This window comes from Peromyscus maniculatus, chromosome 8 (assembly GCF_049852395.1).
Source record: "Peromyscus maniculatus bairdii isolate BWxNUB_F1_BW_parent chromosome 8, HU_Pman_BW_mat_3.1, whole genome shotgun sequence".
In the NCBI taxonomy this organism is placed as follows: Eukaryota; Metazoa; Chordata; class Mammalia; order Rodentia; family Cricetidae; genus Peromyscus; species Peromyscus maniculatus.
Window position 1 is genome coordinate 10,763,728 of NC_134859.1, and position 20,246 is coordinate 10,783,973.

At 56.8% G+C, this 20,246-nt stretch overlaps 2 protein-coding genes across 4 annotated transcripts in view; one reads left to right on the forward strand and one right to left on the reverse strand.

Annotated features, from left to right (window-relative positions):
- Positions 1 to 20,246, forward strand: part of Coro7 (coronin 7) — a 61,821-nt gene that overhangs the window by 33,925 nt on the left and 7,650 nt on the right. For all 3 annotated transcript variants that reach the window (XM_076577941.1, XM_006984693.4, XM_042283603.2), the window contains exons 10-13: positions 19,282 to 19,336; positions 19,674 to 19,731; positions 19,811 to 19,956; positions 20,032 to 20,124. In XM_076577941.1, the coding sequence (XP_076434056.1) occupies positions 19,282 to 19,336; positions 19,674 to 19,731; positions 19,811 to 19,956; positions 20,032 to 20,124 (352 nt within the window). The remainder of the gene's footprint in view (positions 1 to 19,281; positions 19,337 to 19,673; positions 19,732 to 19,810; positions 19,957 to 20,031; positions 20,125 to 20,246) is intronic.
- Vasn (vasorin) lies at positions 4,035 to 14,562 on the reverse strand. The gene is made up of 2 exons (XM_006984692.4): positions 14,397 to 14,562; positions 4,035 to 6,646 (listed from the first exon to the last, which is right to left on the reverse strand). The coding sequence occupies exon 2, from the start codon at positions 6,635 to 6,637 to the stop codon at positions 4,616 to 4,618; it is 2,022 nt and encodes a 673-aa protein (XP_006984754.2). The 5' UTR covers positions 6,638 to 6,646; positions 14,397 to 14,562; the 3' UTR covers positions 4,035 to 4,615.

A 20,246-nucleotide genomic window follows, 5' to 3' on the forward strand; every position in this document is an offset into this window, starting at 1 on the left:
TGCTGTGGATGCTTTCACGGAGCTGAGGACCCAAGGACACTTGGGGTTGTGGTAGAAAGGTAGACACTGATGATGTGAGGTCATGGGGCAGGCGGCTGTGTTTGGAGGTGTGCATTGGCAGGTACAGGTGGGCTTGGAGTCCACTGAGGGTTATGTAAGAAGTTTGCTTGGGACTTGCCTCACACGTGTTCTTAGATAGCACAGGAGTATGTGGAAGAAAGTTATGGCTATGCCGGGTGGGATGCCTTGGCAGGCCAAGCAGCTCTGTGTAGACATCGCCTTGGTCTGTAATGGTGTATAAACCAGTCACTAGCAAGCTGGCACTGAGGATAAGCAGTCTGCTGAATCTGCACAGCCGTCCTGAAGAGCTAAGACAATGGAGGCTCCGGGGGGGGTCAGAGACTTGCCAGGCTTGGCTGGAGGGAAGGAGGGAGGAGTCCCGTCCCTGCTCTGCACCCTTTTTTTTTTTTTTTTTTTTTTTTTGAGCTGAGGACTGAACCCAGGGCCTTGCGCTTGCTAGGCAAACGCTCTACCACTGAGCTCAATCCCCAACCCTCTGCTCTGCACCTTTAGCTATGATTGATGGAAGGGCTGATTGGGAATCCTCTGGGTAGGCTGACTGGGGAAAGCTAGAGACAGGAAAGGCCCTTGGCTATCATCCATCCTTTTTAGAATATATCAGAACTGAAGAATCTGAATCACAGCGGGACAAGGGCTTATCAAAGGTCCAGAAACAAGAGCATCATGTCAGGGGTCAGAGAATGAGGGGGGAGTTGTATTCTTTAGGCCCTCAGAGGGTGAGGTGTGGTCAAGGAAGGTGTGTATCCCACCCTTTAAAGTACAGGGAGAGACTGAGGTGCTGTTTTTGTTGGTTTGTTTTTTTCGAGACAGGGTTTCTCTGTGTAGCCCTGGCTGCCCTGGAACTCTCTTTGTACCCCTGGCTGTCCTTGAACTCAGAGATCTGCCTGCCTCTGCCTTCCAAGTACTGGGATTAAAGGCTTGCGCCACCGTGCCCAACTGGGCAATATCTATTTTCTACATGAGGAAGGCAAAGCTGAGGCATCTTCAGGGTCAGGGGCTGGGTCTCAAGAGTGGGTGGCACTGCCCTGGAGGAGACAGAGGTGCTGGGCCTTGAGCTACTCAGCTAGCTTTTATCTTGTGTCCTGAGGCCTGGCACTGTCTTTGCACCTTATCTCCAGACCTACTCAAGCCAGATGACCTGTCCCTGCAGGCCTCCAGCAGTGGGCTGTGGGTGTGACGGGCACTGGCACCATCAATCAGGTACTTTTCACCCAGCACTTCCAGCCAATCAGACTCCACTCTCAATGGTAGTGTAGAGATGCTAAGTATCCCCTGTCCCCCGCTGGGCATCTCGTGCCTAGTGTTAGGATGGCCCCTGGAAGAGTTAACCATGCCCAGACCCCACGGTGCCACTGGCCAGGGCTGACCCTGTAATTACAGCAGTTAAGAATAGCCTCGAAGGACCAAGGAGGACTGGAATTTGTCAAATCACTCCCAGATGGGCGGCCCGCCCCGCATTCCTCCTCTCGGTCCCCCAGCCCTGGCCTATGCCCTGGCAAGCTGACACCCTTGGCAGGGGACCTAGGACTCTCCAGCCTCCGCAAAGCTGGTGGACATTGATGCATGCCAGTAACTAGGCTGTTCAGAGAGGCGGCGGGTCCCCATGGCCTCTCAGGCATACTGGGAAGCAGACCCCCCTCCGCACTTGAAGATGGAAAGTGTACAGAATGCCAACTCTGGGCACAGCCGTGGGGGAGGTTGGCAGCTGTGTCTGCCCGCCACCCTTGATCTCTCTGTTACAGATTTTCCATCTTGGTTTAGGCAGGACAGTGTGTGCTCACAAGAGCTACAGGGCCCAAGGGTCAGGCACATGCCCTTCCCCTCCCTCCTCTCCCAGGGACCTTTGTCACGGTTCCCATCTCTGTCCTCCCCCTGCCGTTTTGGAGTGTCTGTAAGGATGCTTGCCACAGTGCAGAGTGGCAGAATGTTGCCAGTCGCCCTCAGGCCGTGTGGTGTGCTCAGGCTGCCGCCCAGAGGGTTTTCCAGCTCGTCCTGGGTGCCAGATCAGCAGGTTCAGCACAGGGAGGAGGTGCAGGTTAACAGGAGGTTCCGCACGGCCAAGCGGTCCTCCTCCCGGGTACTGAGGGGCTGCGAGTGTGCAGACGGACGGCACAAGGGGGAAACTCAGCCCTGCCCTGTGGCTTGTCACCTCTCTAGACCAGGAAGCAGGTGTCGGGATCCCGTCCGTCCGTCCGTCCGTCCGTCCTGCCACTGTGAGCTATTACTGCCATTTCACATGGGGTGCCTTTCCTCTAAAGGGGGTTGTTAGTCTTTTTTTGTTCTTGTTTTTTCGAGACAGGGTTTCTCGGTGTAGTTTTAGTACCTGTCCTGGAACTCACAGAGATCCGCTTGGCTCTGCCTCCTGGGTGTTGGGACTAAAGGTGTGCGCCACCACCGCCCGGCTGAGGTCGTTAGTCTTGGAATGTGAGTTTACGAAGCTCTAACAGTACTTCCGATGAGAAGAGCCCACACTTCACACCCATCTAGCCTGACTTTGGTAGAATTATCTTCTGTGGAGGCTGCGTCTTGGCCTGGTCCCCACCAAGGATGGGATGATCTGGAGACCTTTCCCGAGGGGCTCTTTCCTTTCTCTAGGCCTCCCCACCCTCCCCTGCCATCCCTCTAGACCAAGTTTGCTTTGCAGCGAAAACATTGACTCAGCAGTCGCCGCTCTTCAGCAGTGGCCCACAGGCCCACAAAGGCCCCTTTGATGGGGCTGTGCAGAGGGGCAGGCCTCGCCACGCCTGCTGTCCTAATAGAACCCAGGCCTACAGGAAATCCACCTGGGCTGCCGCCGCCGCCGCCACCGCCACCACCGCAGCCTCGGTAGAAAGGGGCCCCACCCAGGCCCAATGCTCCCACCTCCTGCCCCACATGACCCGGTCCACCTCCTCCCTCTGCCAGAGCCCTCAGCAGCCGCTAATTGAATCCAGAGCCTCTTGTGGCTGAGGCTGACTCGATGCTGGCATCGACACCCCAAACCACAGGGCCTGTTCCCCAGGCCTCGCTGGGCCTCCTCCTTCCCTCCAGGGGTGAGTCTTGGTACTGGGGCCATGACCCACAGGAAGACATTGATTGGCACTGGGACCTGTGAATGACTTGCTTCTGCCTTTGCTGAGCCCCTCCGTTCCCCCGGGGCCCAGCTCCTCTCTGTCCTAAGGGTAAAGGTAAATGTGACGTGTGGCCATCAGTTTTTAGAGCTGCTCACACCCAGTCCAGGCTCCAGCTGTCCTTGAATGTCGTCTTGCTGCCCCCACAGCCTGCAGTCTTCCTAGAAAACATTCCTTCCTTGGGGTTCCAGAATTGCTGGGCACATCCCCGGGGCCACCAAATCTGGCTCCTGTCCTTGCTGCTAATGTTCCGTTCTGGCCTCCCAACTGTCTGTCCATCAAACTTCTTGCCTTGGTGATCCATGTTTCCCCCACCAATGGCCTCCTTTCCAGTGGGGCTTGTCCCAGGCAGTGTAGACAGCAGGAAGGAGCTGGGACCACACATTCTTGGCCTGCTTAGGATTCTACGGTAAAGTCTGGAAGCCACCTGTCCTAGGACCAGCCATTATTAGGCCCTAGAATGAGGAAGCTCCAGGCTGTCTTCTCTATTGAAGGCAGGGGTAGACCGCCCTTCAGAACACGCAAGGAGGATGTGACCTTCCTTGGAGTCCCTCTGTATCCGTGTTTACTATGAGCTCCTTCCAACCTTCTACACAGGCACTGTGGCTCCTGCTGGCACAAGACTGGGACTAGCTAGGGTAAGTTGCCCTAACCAGTCCATTTTCTGCCCCACCCAGGTGAAGGTACTTACCAATGGGTCAGGGCCCATGGTTGGAGCTTTCTAATGGGGGAAGCTCTCAGCAGCAGACCTGCCAGGCCCATGCCTGACCTGTGGCCAGTGACCATGGGTGTCCACAGAACACAAAGCTCATGTACCCCAAACCCAACCAGAGAGACAGTCAATTCATTTTATTTTTTATTTTCTTACAAAAGGCCTTCATATCATCAATAGTCTTACAAAAACCAAAGTCCTTGTCACTGAGTTTGAAAAACACTTTCCCAGCATAAACGGGAAAAGATCTTTTATAAATACATTTAAAAAAGAAAGAACAAAACTAATCCATGTGTGCCCAGAGCACCTTCCTTTCCAGTTTCAAGTGTTCCTGCACTTTTGGGGCCACAGCCACAGTGCCTTCCCCACTCACTACTTCTGGGGGCTTCCTTCACCGGTCACCAGACTCCATGGCTTGGGGAGCCCGACACGCCTAGCCACGTTACCAGCACATGGCGGGGCTCACACCCCAGGATTGCACACTGCAGAAGACAGCGGTGTCTGTATGGGACCCGCTGCTGGCTGTGACAGTTCATCTGGGCTGTAGCAGCTCACAGATGAGACCCAGCCCAGAGGGTCAGGGGCTGGCTGCTCTCCCACAGCCACCATGCAGATGCCCTGTGGTGCATATTGAGAACTTGCTCGTGTGGCGGCAGGAGGCTGGTGACTGAAAGCCTGGCCTCCTGGCTGCTCTCTCTCTCTCTCTCCTGGCTTAGATGTAGTGCTTAGCAGGGAGGACCCCCTGAAGGCTGGGCCCTGGGTAGCCCATAAGGGGCACCTCACATTCAGGACCACCTGACAGGACCTCTCCACCTCCCTCTGTTGCCTTAGAGCTTGGCTCCAAGGGGGCTTTCACCCCCTCTAGTTCCAGGGGCCCAGTCCCTGGTCCCACCTGCCCTTTGTCCTCCGCCGCAGCCGATGCCCTCCCCCGCCGCACACAGTAGGCGGCTCCTGCAGCAGCCAACACAGCCAGAAGGACAGCGGCCAGGGCAGGCGCGATGAGGAGCGGCAGATTGCCCTCTCGGGCCTGGGTAACTGGGGCGTGATTAGAGCGGACCGCCTGGGGAGTGCTGGCCTCCCCACAGGCCTCCTCACCTTCGGGTGTCCGCCCGGCTCCCAGGGGTGTGACACAGATGGAATAGGTGGCGTTGGGCCGCAGCTGAGTGACCGTGTACTCTGCCAGGGAAGCAGGCAGCCGCAAGGTCACCAGCCGCTTGTCGGGGCCGGACAAGTTCCGGTAGGTGAGGCGGAGGCTGCGGAGCTGTACCGTGTCGCCCTGCAGGTAGCGCTGCAGCCCCACACGCACGGAGGTGGGGCTCACGGGCTCAATGCTGAGAGGCAGGGGCCGCGGGGGCCTCGGCGTGTCTGGTGTGGAGCTGGGCTTCATCCCGCGCCCCACTGGACTCTCGCAGTACAGCCCAGTGAAGCCCTCGGGGCACAGACACTCCCGGTGGTGTCGGGCCCCCACGCGGCAGGTCCCACCATTCAGGCAGGTGGATGCTGGGCAGTCCTGGGGCTGAGGAGCAGGCCTCATGGTTGGTGGGGCCGTGGATGGTGAGATGGAGGCCTGGGTAGTTGGTTCTGTGAGGCTGGGCCACGTGGGACCTCGGCTAGAAGGCGAGGGTGTGGACTCCCTGATAGTAGGCCTTACAGTCGGGGCCGTGGCTGTGGTGGTGGTGACTGGGCAGCCAAAATCCGCATAATCCAGGTCCAGGAGCAGCCGGCCAGCATTCTTGGGTGGGAAGTGGCAGCGCGTCTCCTCAGGGCTGGCCAGCACCACGTGGCTCTCACGCACCCAAGGCCCAAACCAGCTCAAGGGGCACACGCAGTTGAAGGGGTTTCGGGCGGCTGCCAGGAGGCGCAGGCGGGGAAAGAGATTTGAGAGGTCACTGGGCAGGCCCTGCAGGCTCAGGTTGCTCACATCCAGTTCCTGCAGGGCGGTCAGGCCGGCCAGGTCCTCGGGCCGCAAATGGGCAATGCGGGTATTGCCGGCCAGTCGGAGGCGCGTCAGGCCACGCAGGCCTTGGATCACAGATGGCATGTGCTCCAACTGGTTGTCAGAAACATCCAGGTCGTGGAGGTTGCGCAGGCGGCCAAAAAGCCCCTCATCCAGCTGCCGCAGCCCCAGGCCAGCCAACCTCAGGGCCTCCACGTTGGCAGTATCCAGAACCCCGGATTCCAGGGCTGGGATGTTGTTGTAGCTGAGATCGAGCAGCAGCAGGCGGGGCAGATGCAATGGAGGCAGCACCCGAAGCTCATTGTCCTGCAACTTGAGCTCCAGGAGGTGGTCAAGGGCGTCAAAGGCGCCAGGCTGGATGTGGCGAATGCGGTTCTTGCCCAGGTAGAGGCGCTCAAGGCGTCGCAGGCCTCGGAAGGTCTCATTGGAGATCTCATGCAGTTTGTTGGCAGTCAGGTCCAGGTTACTGAGGTTAACAAGTGGCTGGAAGATGCCACCAGGCAGGCTAGTGATCTGGTTCTGTGACAAGTCCAGGAGCTGCAGGCCGGGCAGGCCAGCAAAACTGCCCACATCAAGTGTGGTGATGCCGTTCTCAAAGATGTACAGGCCCACCGTGTCAGGGGGCACGTCTCGGGGCACCGTGGTTCCCTGGCGGGCAGCACAGAACACGGTCTGTGGCTGGCTGCACTGACAGCCGGACGGGCAGCCCTGGACTCCAGACGCCAGAAGCAGCAGGAACAGCAGCAGGAGAGATGGCAGACAGCTCCTGGAGTGCATCTTCTGATCCTAAGAGCAGAGCGTTTATGAGTCAGGGCTAAGGGCCGCCACATGAGGAAAGCCAGAGGAGAATTCTCCACTCCCCACCCTCAGATGCAGCAGATCCCAGAACTTGTGAGTCAGGTCCCTAGTGCCCCTGGCCAGTTTCTGGCTCATCTCTGTCATCCTTCTCTACGTGATCATATCATTATGGCATTGGTTGTCATGAATGAGCATCCAAAAAGCTGATACATGTAGAGGCTGGCTAGCTAGTACTAGAACCAGCGGCCACTGGCGACAGCCCAGTGACATCAGTTTCCTCTCTCTGAACCCAGGCCTTCTTGCCCCAGCTGAGACCAGTCCCTCTAGCTGGCTGCATGGACAGGGAAGGAGGAGAATTGTGGGTCCTGAAGGCCCTCCCTGTAGAGTCTGGAGAGACAGAATGGCAGTCGGCCCGGGCGCGTAAGCAGAGAAGCTGGCTGTTGGGGCCGCTGGCCCCTGCAAAACACTCTGTGTCCCTCCCTTCTCCGAGTGAGGAGAGACCGCAGCAGGAAAACTTCACATGGAAACTATGGGACCCGTGTTTTTCCACTTGTGCCGTCAGACCTGCCCAGGATGGGGGCTGTGGGCTGCCAGGATGTGGCCAGCGGTGAGGTTCCTAGAGGAGGGGTAGAGGCTGGCTGGCAGCCCTTGCTTGGCAGGTGTCCTTGTCTAGGGCAGAGGGGTGGCTGGATGAATTGAAACTCCTTTTCAGCCCCCATCTTCAAAGCATGGATTGGAGATGAGGACCCGTGGTTCAGGTGAGGGACAGTGTGATATCGTGACCCGTGACAGTGCCAGGCTAGACAAGTACATCAGGCTAACTCTTCAGATAGTTCTTGGGGATTCTGCTCTGGGCCAGACCCTTAGAATGAAGAACAGCACTGTCCCCCAGAAGTGACAGTGGCCCACCCTTCCCACATGCCAGTACTTGCTGGGCACCCTGCTGCCTCCGTTCCCTCAGCGGCCAGTTTAGATGGAAGCTTCTTGTGTCACCCCAGAGTCACAGAGGTGAAGGGGCTCTTGGAGGTACCACTGAGTCTGAGCCGGAACCCAGGGCTTGAGTATAGCCAGTGTGACAGTGTCTGCCCCTGGGGCAGGCTCCATTCCCTCCAGAGCTCCGTGTCTTAGCCCGTCAAAGGTGGGGCTCCTACTCTTATCCTGGGGTGAGAGCGGTCAACAGCTTGCTCATTTCACTCAGGCTCCTAGGAGAGCCTGAGGGCCACACCCAGGCAGTCCCCACCCTGGGTGTCCCAGAGCCCTGAACTTTGCATGGGATGCCAGGATGTCCCCAGGCAGGCAGTCCTGCTTAATGGCTGACAGTCCCTTCCATTCCAGGCCCTGCTGCTGCTCTCACACCGGCCTTTTGTGCTGTAGCGCTGGGGCCCCCCTTTCCCCACGTGTGGCCACAGCAGGTAACAAGACCCCCACCCAGCCTGCCTGCCTTTACCACTACCCCATCTGTGGGGTCCCCCTTTTCAAAGCACAAGGGCCCCTTGTATGTGAAAGGGAAGAAGTCAGACTGGGTCCCAGGACAGGTGAGTTGGATGCCTGGGGCTTTATGCTAGCTCTAAGTGAAAGAAAAAGCCGAGCTGCCCTGGTTAAGCCCACACACCCCCCCCACACACACACACACACAATGTTGGGAGCCTTTAGGTAGGGGCTCACACTGAGAATTAACTGAGACAAATACCAGAACCATGAGGGCCTCAGGCTCCTACCAGCACCGTGGGGCTCTGCATCTAATGACTAAACGCTGTCAGCTGTACCCCTAGCTCCCTTACCCCCAGGATCTGTTCCACCCTCCTCAACTTGGAGGATGGCTGGTTTGACCCGGCTTCCAGACACGGCCTTCAAATGACCTCCATCCACACCTGGCATCCATGTAGGGTGCGAGGGGCCTTCTCCTCAATCACTCTTCTCAGTGGGCCCAGGGCAAGGTCAGGCAGGAAGAGACCCTACCCATGGCTAGCCTGGCCACTCTGTTGATTCGTCTCCCTGTGGGTCCAGACAGGCGGTCCTATGTTCAGTTGGCCAAGCTGTGAGGCCTCGGCTGGCAGCTGGGTACTTAGCACCTTACTTTCTTCTGTCTATCCTGGCTGTGGGGGCTGGGGTGGGCTGAATGTGTGTGTGAGGGAGAGGCCCCTTACTCTGCACTAGCAGCCGCTGAAGGGGAAGAAGGGGGAAGGGTATGCATGAGTTCTGATCATAGGATGGCCACTTGGCCAGCAGGGTGTAAGCTGGGGAATGCCCATACAAGTTGGTAGGCGAGGGAATGGAGTTAAATCAGGAGGGACCGGGTCCTGTGCCAAGAAGACCATACAGGTAATCCAGTTCCCATTCCTCCAAGAATCATGCTAAGTTTCTTTGTCTGACCCCTGGCTCCACCCCTCCCAGCAAGGGGAGACTGAGGCAGAAGATGATGCTAGAGCTTTGAAAAATTCCAGTTTGCAAGGTACAGTCTGTTGGCTGGAGAGAACAGTGTGGGCAGTCCTTGAAGGGAATCTGGATAGGGCAAAAGCTAAGCATGCTGGGAAAAAGGTGAAACAGTTTGGAGAGGCAGGCGACGGGCCTGACTTCAGGCCCAATTCTGTTGCGAACATTCCTGAGTCCTTTTCTTATTTATTGTTTGGTTGGTTAGTTGGTTTTTCAAGGCAACTTACTATGTAGCCCTGGCTGTCCTAGAACTCACTAGGTAAACTGCCTTTACCACTACCCCATCTGTGGGTTCCCTACATTCCTTACAGAACTAAGGACCTGGCTCTTGATGTTAAACAGGGAGTTCTTTTCTTTTCTTTTTCTTTTTTTTTTAGTGTGTAAGGTTGTTTTGCCTGGATGTATGTATGTGCGGTACCTAAGGAGGCCAGAAGAAGCTGGAGTTACAGGTGGTTGTGAGTCACCTTACGGGTGCTGGGGATCAAATCGGGGTCCTCTGGGAGAGCAGCCTGTGCTCTCAACCACTAAGCCATCTCCCCAGCCTCCATCAGGGAGCTTTTAATAAGTTCTGAAGACATTTAGCTTGTCTGGATCTGGGGCCTAGAGCCTGGCGTATGGACATGTGAGGATGGGTGGCTCCGCTAGAGCTGCTGCTGCCCTGTGCTTTCAGCTGAGTATGGTGACTCTGACAGGACACCGCCTTTGCTTGACACCTGATCCTCGTGGAGCTAAAAGTTGTGGGAAGAATTCTAGAGCAGCCCTGGGCTCAGAAGGGAACAGTGATGAAGGGTCAGGCCTCCTCCTCCTCCTCCTCCTCCTCCTGGATTCCTCACCTACACTGGTCTGATTCTACCATAGCCTGGTAGACAGAGGCAGGAAGGCCTGGCTCCCAAGGAGCCGGGATGAAGTGTTTAGGAGCCAGACCACAAATCCCACCTTGGTGTCCACTGGGGCCGCTCACAGCATCTGCTTCCCAGAGCACTTGCCAAATGGCCAGTAAACATCAGTAGCCACTAAGGGGAGCTACCTGTACTCCAGGAGTCCTGTTTCCTCATTAGCAGGACCCACTGTATCACCTTCATGCTAATTAGAGACCCCTGGGCCCGGGTCAAGGCCACATGACCAGGCATCCCTCCACTCTCAAGGCAATGGGAAAGTGGGGGGGGGTCCTTAGTTCTGTAAAGGAATGTAGGGGTAAGCTGTCCTTTGGCCCAACCTCCTGAAGCACATGACCTCCAGGAGGGGCTCTGTGAGTGAGGACAACTAAGGGCATTGGTCATCTAGCTCTCGAGGGCCCAGAATGCCCTCCACACCCAAGTGTGTGACACACTGTAGGCACCCACCCATACACATGCCTGAGGTCAGGCAGGGACGGGAGAGTGGGTGGGGTAGAACCCAGGCATTTGGTGAGCACATCAGCCCTGGAGCTGGTGCATCTCCCTGAGGCTAAGGCAGGCCATGTGCCCAGCGGGGTGGAGACAATTCAGACAGAATCCCCCCTCTTTGCACACTTCTTCAGGGTAGGCACAGATAAGCTCTGCAGGTCTGACTCTCAGCTCTGGGCTCCCAGCCTCTGCCTCCTGGTGCTGGCCTGAATGGGCTCTACTCTGCTCGCCAGGCCTGGCAGCAGCCCAGCCCCAGGAGGCTGCCAACACCCCCCCAACCTCCTCCCGCAGGCGGGACTGTGCCGGCGGCCAGAATGGCTGGCTCCAGTTTCGCTGACGTGTCCGAGGCAGTTCTGGGCCCTGGTTGGGTCCATCCTGTCGCCCCGTCTCTAGAACACAGCAATCCTAGCCCAACACAGAAGATGGGCCAAGGGTCTCTATCATAAGTTCTTGCACAGAAAGCCCGGGGGGGGGGGGGGGGGCGCATAGCCCAGGCTGGCGATTAATTCAGGGGATCCCAAGCCAGTTCTGTTCAGTCTGCTTTGTGACCTCACCCCGACTCCCTGGCCTCTTTTGGCTTCCATCTCTGCTTATAACTGAAAGGGCTTTTGCGTTTGAGCCACAGGTTAGGATTACCTAGGAAGCTCCCTTAAGACCTCAACTCTCTGGGCTGTGATCATCCTTTTAAAAAGTCAGTTAAAGGAACGTTCCTGTTGGGGAGAGCCAAGCAGCCCTGTTCCGAGGAAAGTCCTCCGGTGAGCCTTCTGCACAGCTAGAGAAGCTGAAAACAGGACAGTGAGGACATCAGCTTAACTGCTGTGTCTGTCCAGAAAAGGATTCTGGGCCTTGGAATATTTGTGGCCAGGGTGGCCTGTCCCCACCCAGGTGTCTTAAGTGGCCCTGTGGGTGACCTGGCTGCTGCCAGACCTGTCAGCCAGGGCAGATAAATCAGTGACTCAGATCAGTGTCTGGCTCAGGTGACCCCTTGGGTGGCAGGTGTGCCGTCTTCGGAGCCGGGCCACTTGTAGAGCAAGAACAGCTGTGGCCCCAGGAGCTGTGTGGTGGCTGTGGCCCGACCAGAAGTGGCCTAGCAGAATGCCACTGTCAGCACGCGGCAGGTGTGATGCCGCTGGGGCTCAGCCTCCTACTGCCCTGTCCCTGCCCAGGGCTTGGCACCCACTGAATAAGCTGTAACCCTGTAACCCTGCAATTAACCCCGAACCTACCAAAACACCTTAGTCACTGCAGAAGGCCATCCACCCCAAGCCTCCGGAGCACAGGAGTCTCGGGGAGATGGGAAGGGAGTGACCTCAGAAGGGGTCTTCTCCTACTCAAATTCACCATGCCATTGTTCTACAAGTCACTCAGAAATCCTAGATGAACCCTTCAGCCACTGTACGGTACAAGAGGCCTCTTCTGGGGTCTGCGAACTGGTCATTGAACCACACTTCTAACCCTCAGTTGTCACTAGTGACCAGTGGCTGTGGCTGAGGGCCAACAAGGTTCCCAACCTACCCCAGCTCGCTCAGTGCAAGCCAGCTCCCTCCTTAATGAAATCTCTCAGGCAGCCTCCAGGAATGCCAGAGCCTTATTGCATTCCCCAGGAGGAGTTGGCGTGTGTGGGGGGGGGGGTGGGGGGGGGGTGGGGGGGGTGTTGTCCCCAACCTTGAAGAAGAACTGGCCTCTTGCCTCCCCCATCCCCCAAACCGAGGTGGCCTGGAGACTCCTCACACCCAGGGAGACTGGAATGAGGAAAAGCGGGGGAGGCCTGTGGCCGACAGCAGGCCGAGGGCTTGGGGGAAGCAGCCCCGGCTGACTCTGGAATGTGGAAACTGATAAAAGGAAGGAGGTCCAGTCCTCCCCAGCCAACGCCAGACACCAAAGCACCCCTGCAGGCCCTGCTGCAGTCACGTGCACACACACACACCCTCTGGGCCACACTCCTGTGTGCCTGAGTGCGTGTGTTCACACACACCTCTCCCTCCTTCTCCAAGCACACACACAAATTCCACAGCAGTGAGGGGAGCTGGTTTTCTTGGCAACACGAGGGCCTTGGGCCCCACAGCCCTGGGAGGGGCTCTGAGGGGTACTGAAGGGGAGCTCTGAGAGGGATGGCTGATCCCCTTCACACAAGGTTAGGACCTGCCAGTGGTCAAGAATGACTTCAAACGCTTACCCAAGAGAACTAACTGTCTGCCTGGGGTGGTGAGGGGGAGCTGCTTCCTGGTGCCGGCCAGAACCCCACTTTCCTGTTCTTAGAAGCTGTGTAGCACCATGAGGGCTCACTTACGATCCACAAAAACCCTGGCTCTTCTCTAGGACTGCCCAGCTAACCCAGGGATGGGGATATCTAGGATGGAAGTGAGAACCGGGGGTTATCTGCCAGAGGGGTCTAGCCCAGGAAAGCGTAAGTCTTGGGTGTGTCTTGGGGGGCTCCTGTGTTCCCTTCTCTTCTGCCACTTCCAGAGGGTGACATCCAAACGCCCGGGACACCAGCCCCCCACCCCATACCCTCTGACTCTGCACCCACAGATCTCAGGTGGCTGTTCCGACGACGTGCAACTCCAAAGCTTGGGGAGGTGGGGGCACCCAGTGCTCGCCTCCCTCCCTCCCCCCCCCCCCCCCCCGGGGCTGGCGCGTGTACTCCTAGGTCCTTTCCTCTCTGGATGGGAGATGCTAGATAATGGTCTGGAGGGAGTCCAGCTGGGCTGCTCATTACCAGAGCCCTCTTCCTGCTTCTGACACACTGTTTACAGAAGTTCCTCAGGGGCTGATTCCCCTGGGAGAGGACAGTAAACTCTAGAGACTGCCCTCCCATCCCCCACCTGCCTGCCCCAGCTCTAAGGGGCTATGCTAACAGCTGGGTCCATACTGGCCTTCATTGCCCACACCAATGGAGCCCTGACAAGGCTCCAGCCCACCCACATCTCTGCTTTCCTAGCACCCAAAATCCAGCCTAGGGGGAAGGGACCTTTTATATTTTGGCCAGTCCTCTTCCCTAAGGGCTCTTGGCCCAGGCAGGGAAGAAGCTGTCTTGGTGTCTCTTCCTCTCACCTACCATTAATTCATAAAGCAAGCAAGGGGATTCCTAGACCCTGAGGTTTCTTCTACCCTTCAGGCTCCACTCCTGGGATCCAATGGAAGCGGTCAGCAACCCTAGTGTGGTAATCGTTAACTAATTGGGGGTGAGGTAGTGTGGTTGGCACCAATCAGCTGGCCTGCCAGTGGCCACAGGGAACCTCAGCAGTCTTCTGGCCCCAGAGCTTCGAGCCCAGGGACACAAAGGACTAGACTAGCTATAGGCCATTGGGTCTGCAGCTGCAGCCAGGCCCCTTCACTGGGAGAGATGAGCTGCTGATACTGGAGCACCAGAGGCTCTGGTCAAAGTCCATCCCTCACCTGGGGGCACACCTATCAGCCTCCCACCCCCACCCCTCTCTAGGGCTGCCAGAATATTTGTGGGCCCCATGTGTGACAAGGCCCAGAGGACCCCAGGCGACCAGTCTGCACAAGGGCACCAGTCTGTCTGACCTCATGAGGGAAAAGTAACCAGACTACGGCTGGGCCATCCCCGAAAAGAGGTTTGATTCATAAAACTGGTCACGCCAGAGGGCCCAGCCGTGGGAGGAGGAAGCAAGGGACGGGGGTGTTTATTTTGTCTACTCAGAGCCTCGCGGGTAGGTGAGCCATGTACAAATGCACACCCTGCATACCCTGGCTCTCCCGGGGGTCAGGGGAGGCCCCCGGGCCCACTCGGAGGGCGGGGGACAACCGGCCGTGCCTGCCCAGGTAATCGCCGAGGCCAGAGGAAGCCCTTCGCTCCCCCAATCGCAGTCCCACTGGAGAATGCGTGTGCTGGTGTGCAGGGCGAGTGTGATCAGCCCTGCCCGGCGCCCCCGCCCTCGTCCCTAGACACTCACCGGGAGGCGGCGGCCGAGGGAGCCGGGCGGTGCGGCCCACCGCCTCAGTGGGGCCTCGTCCTTCGCCTCCGGCCGGTCCCGAGGGGTCCGGGGTCCGGAGGCTGCGGCGTCCGCGTCTCCCAGCCCCGGGCTCCGGCTCCGAAGTTGTCTTGTAGGAGGCTGATCTTTCCTTAAGATGTGGGGGGTGGGACCATCTCTGCTGAGGGCGGGGCTCCTCCCCATTGGCCGAGGCGGGGTTTGGCCGAGCCTCCACACACTCCACACATACACACACACACACACACACACACACACCCCTCCGCTGAGCGGGTCATTGCTCCGAGCAGGCCTAGTCTGTACCTAGACACCTCTGAACCCCAGTGAGGAGAGATTTTTATTAGGCTGGTTTAAGTCGATCCTTAGTTTGCTGTGTGGCATTGGACAGATTCCTGCTTTTCAACTGAAAAACAAATAGCGACATAAATTTTCAAGGGGTGACCATTAGGGTCAACGAAGATCTGGAGAAGCAGAGGCTAGGATAGTAAGGCCAGCTGGGGTGAGGGCTTAGTCCCCATGACCAGCCCAGTCTGCCAAGGCTTAGGATTTTTCATACAAATCTAGATTTTTAGGTGTAATCTCTCAATGTACTATTGTTGGTAGCTAATCCCAATTTCAAAAGCTGGAAAGGCCACACGAAGTGTTTCCAAGAGCCTCTTACATAAAATCTCTTATGCTGGATTTGGGGTCCTTGTGTTTATGACAGCATCCCTGGTCACCTTCCCAGTTTTAAATGAAAGACTGAGACCTAGAAACAGATGTCTGCTCAAACCCCTCCAGTTACTGGAAGCTAAGCTTCAAGACCACATGTTTGGGGTTGGGGACTTCATCAACGGTAGGAGGGACCTAGGTGTTTGTTGACAGTGGCCCTTGATTGAGTGGGAGGGGCGGTGCCAGGGGCTAGTTCAGAAAAATCCCCTGCCTTGTAGGATTCCAGGAAAATGAACATTCCCCTCCCCTCCCCCTCCATGGTTTGTGGTTAAAATCATGCCTCAGAGCCTTTGGGGACCCAGCTCGGCTCCCAGATTTCACCGCTGTACCCCCTTGTGCTTGGCCTGTAGCCAAGGCCTTTGGCTGAGTCACACTAGCTGGAGACTGGTCTGGCCTCTGTAGGACTCCATCACCAGGAATGAAGGTGGTTGGGTCTGGTTATCAGGAGCTAAGCAGGGTGCTTGTATTGTAAGTGCAGAGCATCAGCGCGCGCGCGCGCACACACACACACACACACACACACACCCCACTCTTGTGCAGACCTGACTCCAGCTGTTTGATTTCATCTGTGTGGCAGGTTTGAAACTTTGAAATCATTGCCAGAACTGAAAAATCAGGTGGTTTCACATTAGAATGGGGTGTCCTAGCCTGTCTTGAACAGGAAGTCTTCTGAGGCTGAGTGGCACTGTCCCCTCTGGCCAGGGCTTGGGTTCACCAATTACCGTAGGCCCAAATGCTCTGTACACTAGGCTCCTTGATCACTGAGTGTTTGGAGTTAGCTCTGTCATCCAGCTCTCTGAAGACTGAGGTAGGAGGATCACAAATTCAAGGCCAGCCTGAATAACTCCACAAGACCTTTCTCAAAATAGAAGTCTGGGGTATAACTCAGTAGTAAAGTACTTAGGATGGATGGATAGATAGATAGATAGATAGATAGATAGATAGATAGATAGATAGATAGATAGATAGATAGATAGATAGATTCACTACCAGCAGGAACACACAAGTGCTATGTGACTTCTAGTCAAACGGTCCCCAAGCCTCTCCCCATGAACCATGGACGACCCTCTTGAGGCCCCATCCTCCCAGACTCAGGCAGCCTCCAGTGTACCCCAACTTGTCTGATCTGTCATTGTTGCTCTCCAGATCCCACCCCTCAGAGCCCCCCACAAAGAAAGAGAGTGTGGGATACTTTTGACCCAGCCTGGGTGGCAGTGACAGATCCATGGGACCTGGACTTCTTTTGATAAGGGGCATTGCCACGCTGTCTGGGGTCATAGATGGAGGGGACACCAGCGGAGTTCAGAGCTGCTTTCCCGCAGCAAGCCCACCCCTGTCCTTTCAGAGGGCGCCTGGCAGAGCTGAGGGCATTATCAGACCAAAGCCACCTCTCACCATCTAGTGAGTGACACCATTTTCCTGTCTTCTGGTTAGGGATAGTCCAGGCCTTGGACCCTCTCTGACTTTAGATTTGGGGTATACTCTGGACTGATGTCAGGTGAGAGCCCTTCAAGCCTAGAGCCCACAGCAGCAGGAAAGGTCCTGGCGATCTCCCCCTCCCCACTTGGCCTTCTGTCAATTCAAGGTGTGCCTTCTGCATTCCAGACCCAGATACAACCTGGCTCTCTTCACCAGGCCTGGGGTCAGGCCCGTGCCAGCTGTTGGCTGGTAGTTCTGGGTGCGCTGACCCCATTTCCCTGCCCATCCGAGCAGTGGGCAGCAGGATGCTCCTGCCTAGCTAGTAGAGATGCCCAGATGGCTGTGCCTGAGGCAAGGAGGACTGACTGGCCTGACCTGTCAGAGGAGCCAGCCCTGCCCTCTGTGACTTCCTGCTCCTGCCACCCAGCACCTGAGTCAGTGGGCAGGTGCTGAAGGGGCAGGATGAGGGGAGGCCCAGCCAGCCTTCTTCAGGAAGTAGTTTTAGAGAGCTGGTAAACTACCAGCGCCCCAGCGGGATTCACAGGGTTCTCCTGTTCTTTCCTGTGCCGTACAGCAGAGGTCATAACCCCCCACACACCAGGTCATTGCTCCCACTCTGTTCCAGGCCTGTGTTCCTTCGGTTCCCAATTTTCCCAACCTTTCCTTTCTTAGTAGTCTGTGTGAGCCATCTCGGGACCATCCTGCTCCCACCCCACTCTGTCTGAAGCTCACCACACTGCTGGGCATGGTAGAACAATGCCTGGCATGTATAAGGCCCTGAGTTCTGTCCCCAGTTTCACAAAACAAACAGAAAGTAGTCACCATCTTCTAATGGTTTGACACCTACTGGAGTTCTGGTTCACCAAGCCCTGTTCATCTGGCTCTGCCTACTTGAGTCTGCCAGTCCCCGCACTGCCCAGGCCACCACACACAGCCTTGGCTATCCCTCAAAGCCTTAATCCAATAGCTGCTCCCAGCCCTTTGCACATAGTGTTCCCCCCGTCTGGAACCCCATCCCCTCTGATGATGTTTGGCTTCTCCCCGACACTGGAGTTGAAGAAACACCCCCTCCCCAGTGGTCCAGCCAAGACCAACCAGTCCTTCCTGTCTACTGCTACACAACCTCAGAGAACCCTTCCTTCATGTGTTTAATTGTGAGACTGTATCTGCCTTGTGCACCAGGCAACTATGTGACTTGAGGATTAGTATGGGGCCCGTAGCATCCTCCTTAATTCCTACCAGCAGGCCAAGCACGGATTGGTTCATCAAGGGAATGAAGAAATGATTATAAATGAATGAGGAAAGCCACATGGAAGGTGCAAGGGCTCTAATGTCAACCCCAGTCTTGTAGGGTGACCCTAAGCTACATACCACCTCATCCCTTACTTGCCTTGGTCAGGCTGAGTGGGGCAGGGCATCAGGGAGGCCAGCTCACCCTGCCATCCTGAGGTAATTAGAGCCTGTGTTACTCACAGGTTACCAACTTAAGGGCCCTCCAAAAAAGTGTGGAGACACTCGGGGGCCCCACCCAGCTCTCCACCCACTCTGTGGCTCCTGGAAGAATACTCATAGGCGCGGGGTGGGGGTGGGGGGACGACACTGGACAGCTGACACTGGGGGACCACAGCAGGGATGGAGCTCTGCTTGGGAGTATGTCAGAGACAAGAGCAAAGTGGTAGACTCACAGTTAGGCGGCGGTGGCGCACACCTTTAATCCCAGCACTTGGGAAGCAGAGGCAGAAGCATCTCTGAGTTTAAGGCCAGCCTGGTCTACAGGGTGAGCTCCAGGACAGCCAGGGCTGCTACACAGAGAAACCCTATCTCAAGAATTAAAAAAAAAAAAAAAAAAAAAAAAAAAAAAAAAAAAGCAAACAAACCAAAAAGAAGTCTCCAAGTTCTCTTCTCCTGGATGCTTCTCCCCCAATGCGAGGCCACTGCAAAGTGGTGCTCTTGGGCCTGGGACCTTCATGTGAAGGACCTCCAGGGCCCAGAGAGGGAGGCAGGAGTTCTTGGCCAGTGAAAAAATTGGCCCTGGGCTGAGGCTGTCACAGTATCAGGGGCTCCCAGCCTACTCCAACCCTCTGTATTTCCAGACACCACTCCTTCCCACCATGACCTCACCTCAGGAATGTCCTTCCTACTGGCCTAGGCTGTAGCTTCGGGGATTCCAGGGAAGCCCAGCAGCTTCAGGAGCCCTTCTCCCCATTGCCTGGCTCAGCTGGGCTCAGGGAGTTGGGGTCTGCATGGAGGGCCATCTGAGCCTCTAAGATGAGGGGTGATGGGGTAGATGGTGCCACCCTATCCCTGGAGTGGTTAGAGTGGGCCCTGCTGTGCCTAGGTTGCACTGGAGGTTGGGAGGTCCCTGGTTGGAGCATCTGCCCTCTTAATCTCCTTGACTGTGCTGCTCTCATAGGCTGGCTGAAGCATTACAAGACATTATATACGAATTAGTTTCTCCTGAGTGCCTGGGATAGAGGTCAGGCCTGAGTTCCCAATGCCCAGGGCCAGTGTAAGCACTGCAGGGAAGCAAAACAGCTGGATGTGTGGGCGAGGGCGCTTAGCACATGGGCAGTACCAGGAGAAGAGGCTGAGGAGTCTGGGGGCCACCAGATGTAGCCAAAAGGACCAAGTTACTGGTACCTTGTAGGTCCCTGATCTGCTGTCACAGGTTTGCAGCCCTCCTGCCATCACTTACTGGCCACTGGTCCTCTCTCCCCAGGTCTCTGATACCCCTGCTGGATCCAGACTCCGGGTTATTGGTCCTGGCAGGAAAGGTGAGCTGAAAGCTGGATCGCCCCACCCACTGCCCTCGGCTCTGTGCTGGTTTCTTCCTTCTGTCCCCTGAAAGAGCCATGGAAAACAGTGCGGCCAGTCCTGTGCCAGCCTCACCTAGGCGGCCAAGATGATATGACCCCTAGGTGGTCCTCAGGAGGACAAGACCACAGTGTTGGCATGCTGTAAATGCTGGTGTATAGTATCCTTGGCGCTCGCCCCGCAATGTAATGAGCAAGCGAGGGAAAGCCCGTCGAAGGTGCAGCTCGGCACCCTCCAGGCTTCTAGGTGGTCACGGCAGGTCTGTGTCAGATGGAACTCAGGCTGTGTGTGTTTCAGGGCGAGAATCAGCTGTACTGCTACGAGGTGACCCCGCAGCAGCCTGCGCTGAGCCCAGGTGAGTCCCCGCCCCCCCCCCCCCCCCCCCGCTGGTTTCCTTCCCTCGCCGCCGACTGTCCCCTTGGTGTCCTTGGCAGTGACCCAGTGCATTCTGGAGAGCGTACTGCGAGGGGCAGCCCTTGTCCCCCGGCGAGCACTGGCTGTCATGAGTTGTGAGGTGCTCCAGGTCCTGCAGCTGAGTGACACAGCCATCATACCCATCAGCCACCACGTGCCCCGAAAAGTGAGAGGGACCTGGTGAAGGGATTGGGGACCCAGAGATTTGGGCCTCACTAACTGACCACCTGTCCCTCGCTAGGCTGTGGAGTTCCATGAGGATCTGTTTCCTGACACAGCCGGCTCTGTGCCTGCTTCCGATGCCCACACCTGGTGGGCTGGGGACAACCAGCAGGTAGGGCCAAGCCCGGCTCATACTCTTCCTCTTATCCCCTGGTCCCCGCAGTCCCTGGAGCTCACATTTGGTTCTCAACCCCATGTCCACCCCTCCAAGGATCTCCTTCACACCTGGCAGCA

Coding starts and splice junctions, on each gene's coding strand:
- Vasn (XM_006984692.4), bottom strand. CDS start 6,637: ATGCACTCCAGGAGCTGTCTGCCATCTCTCCTGCTGCTGTTCCTGCTG.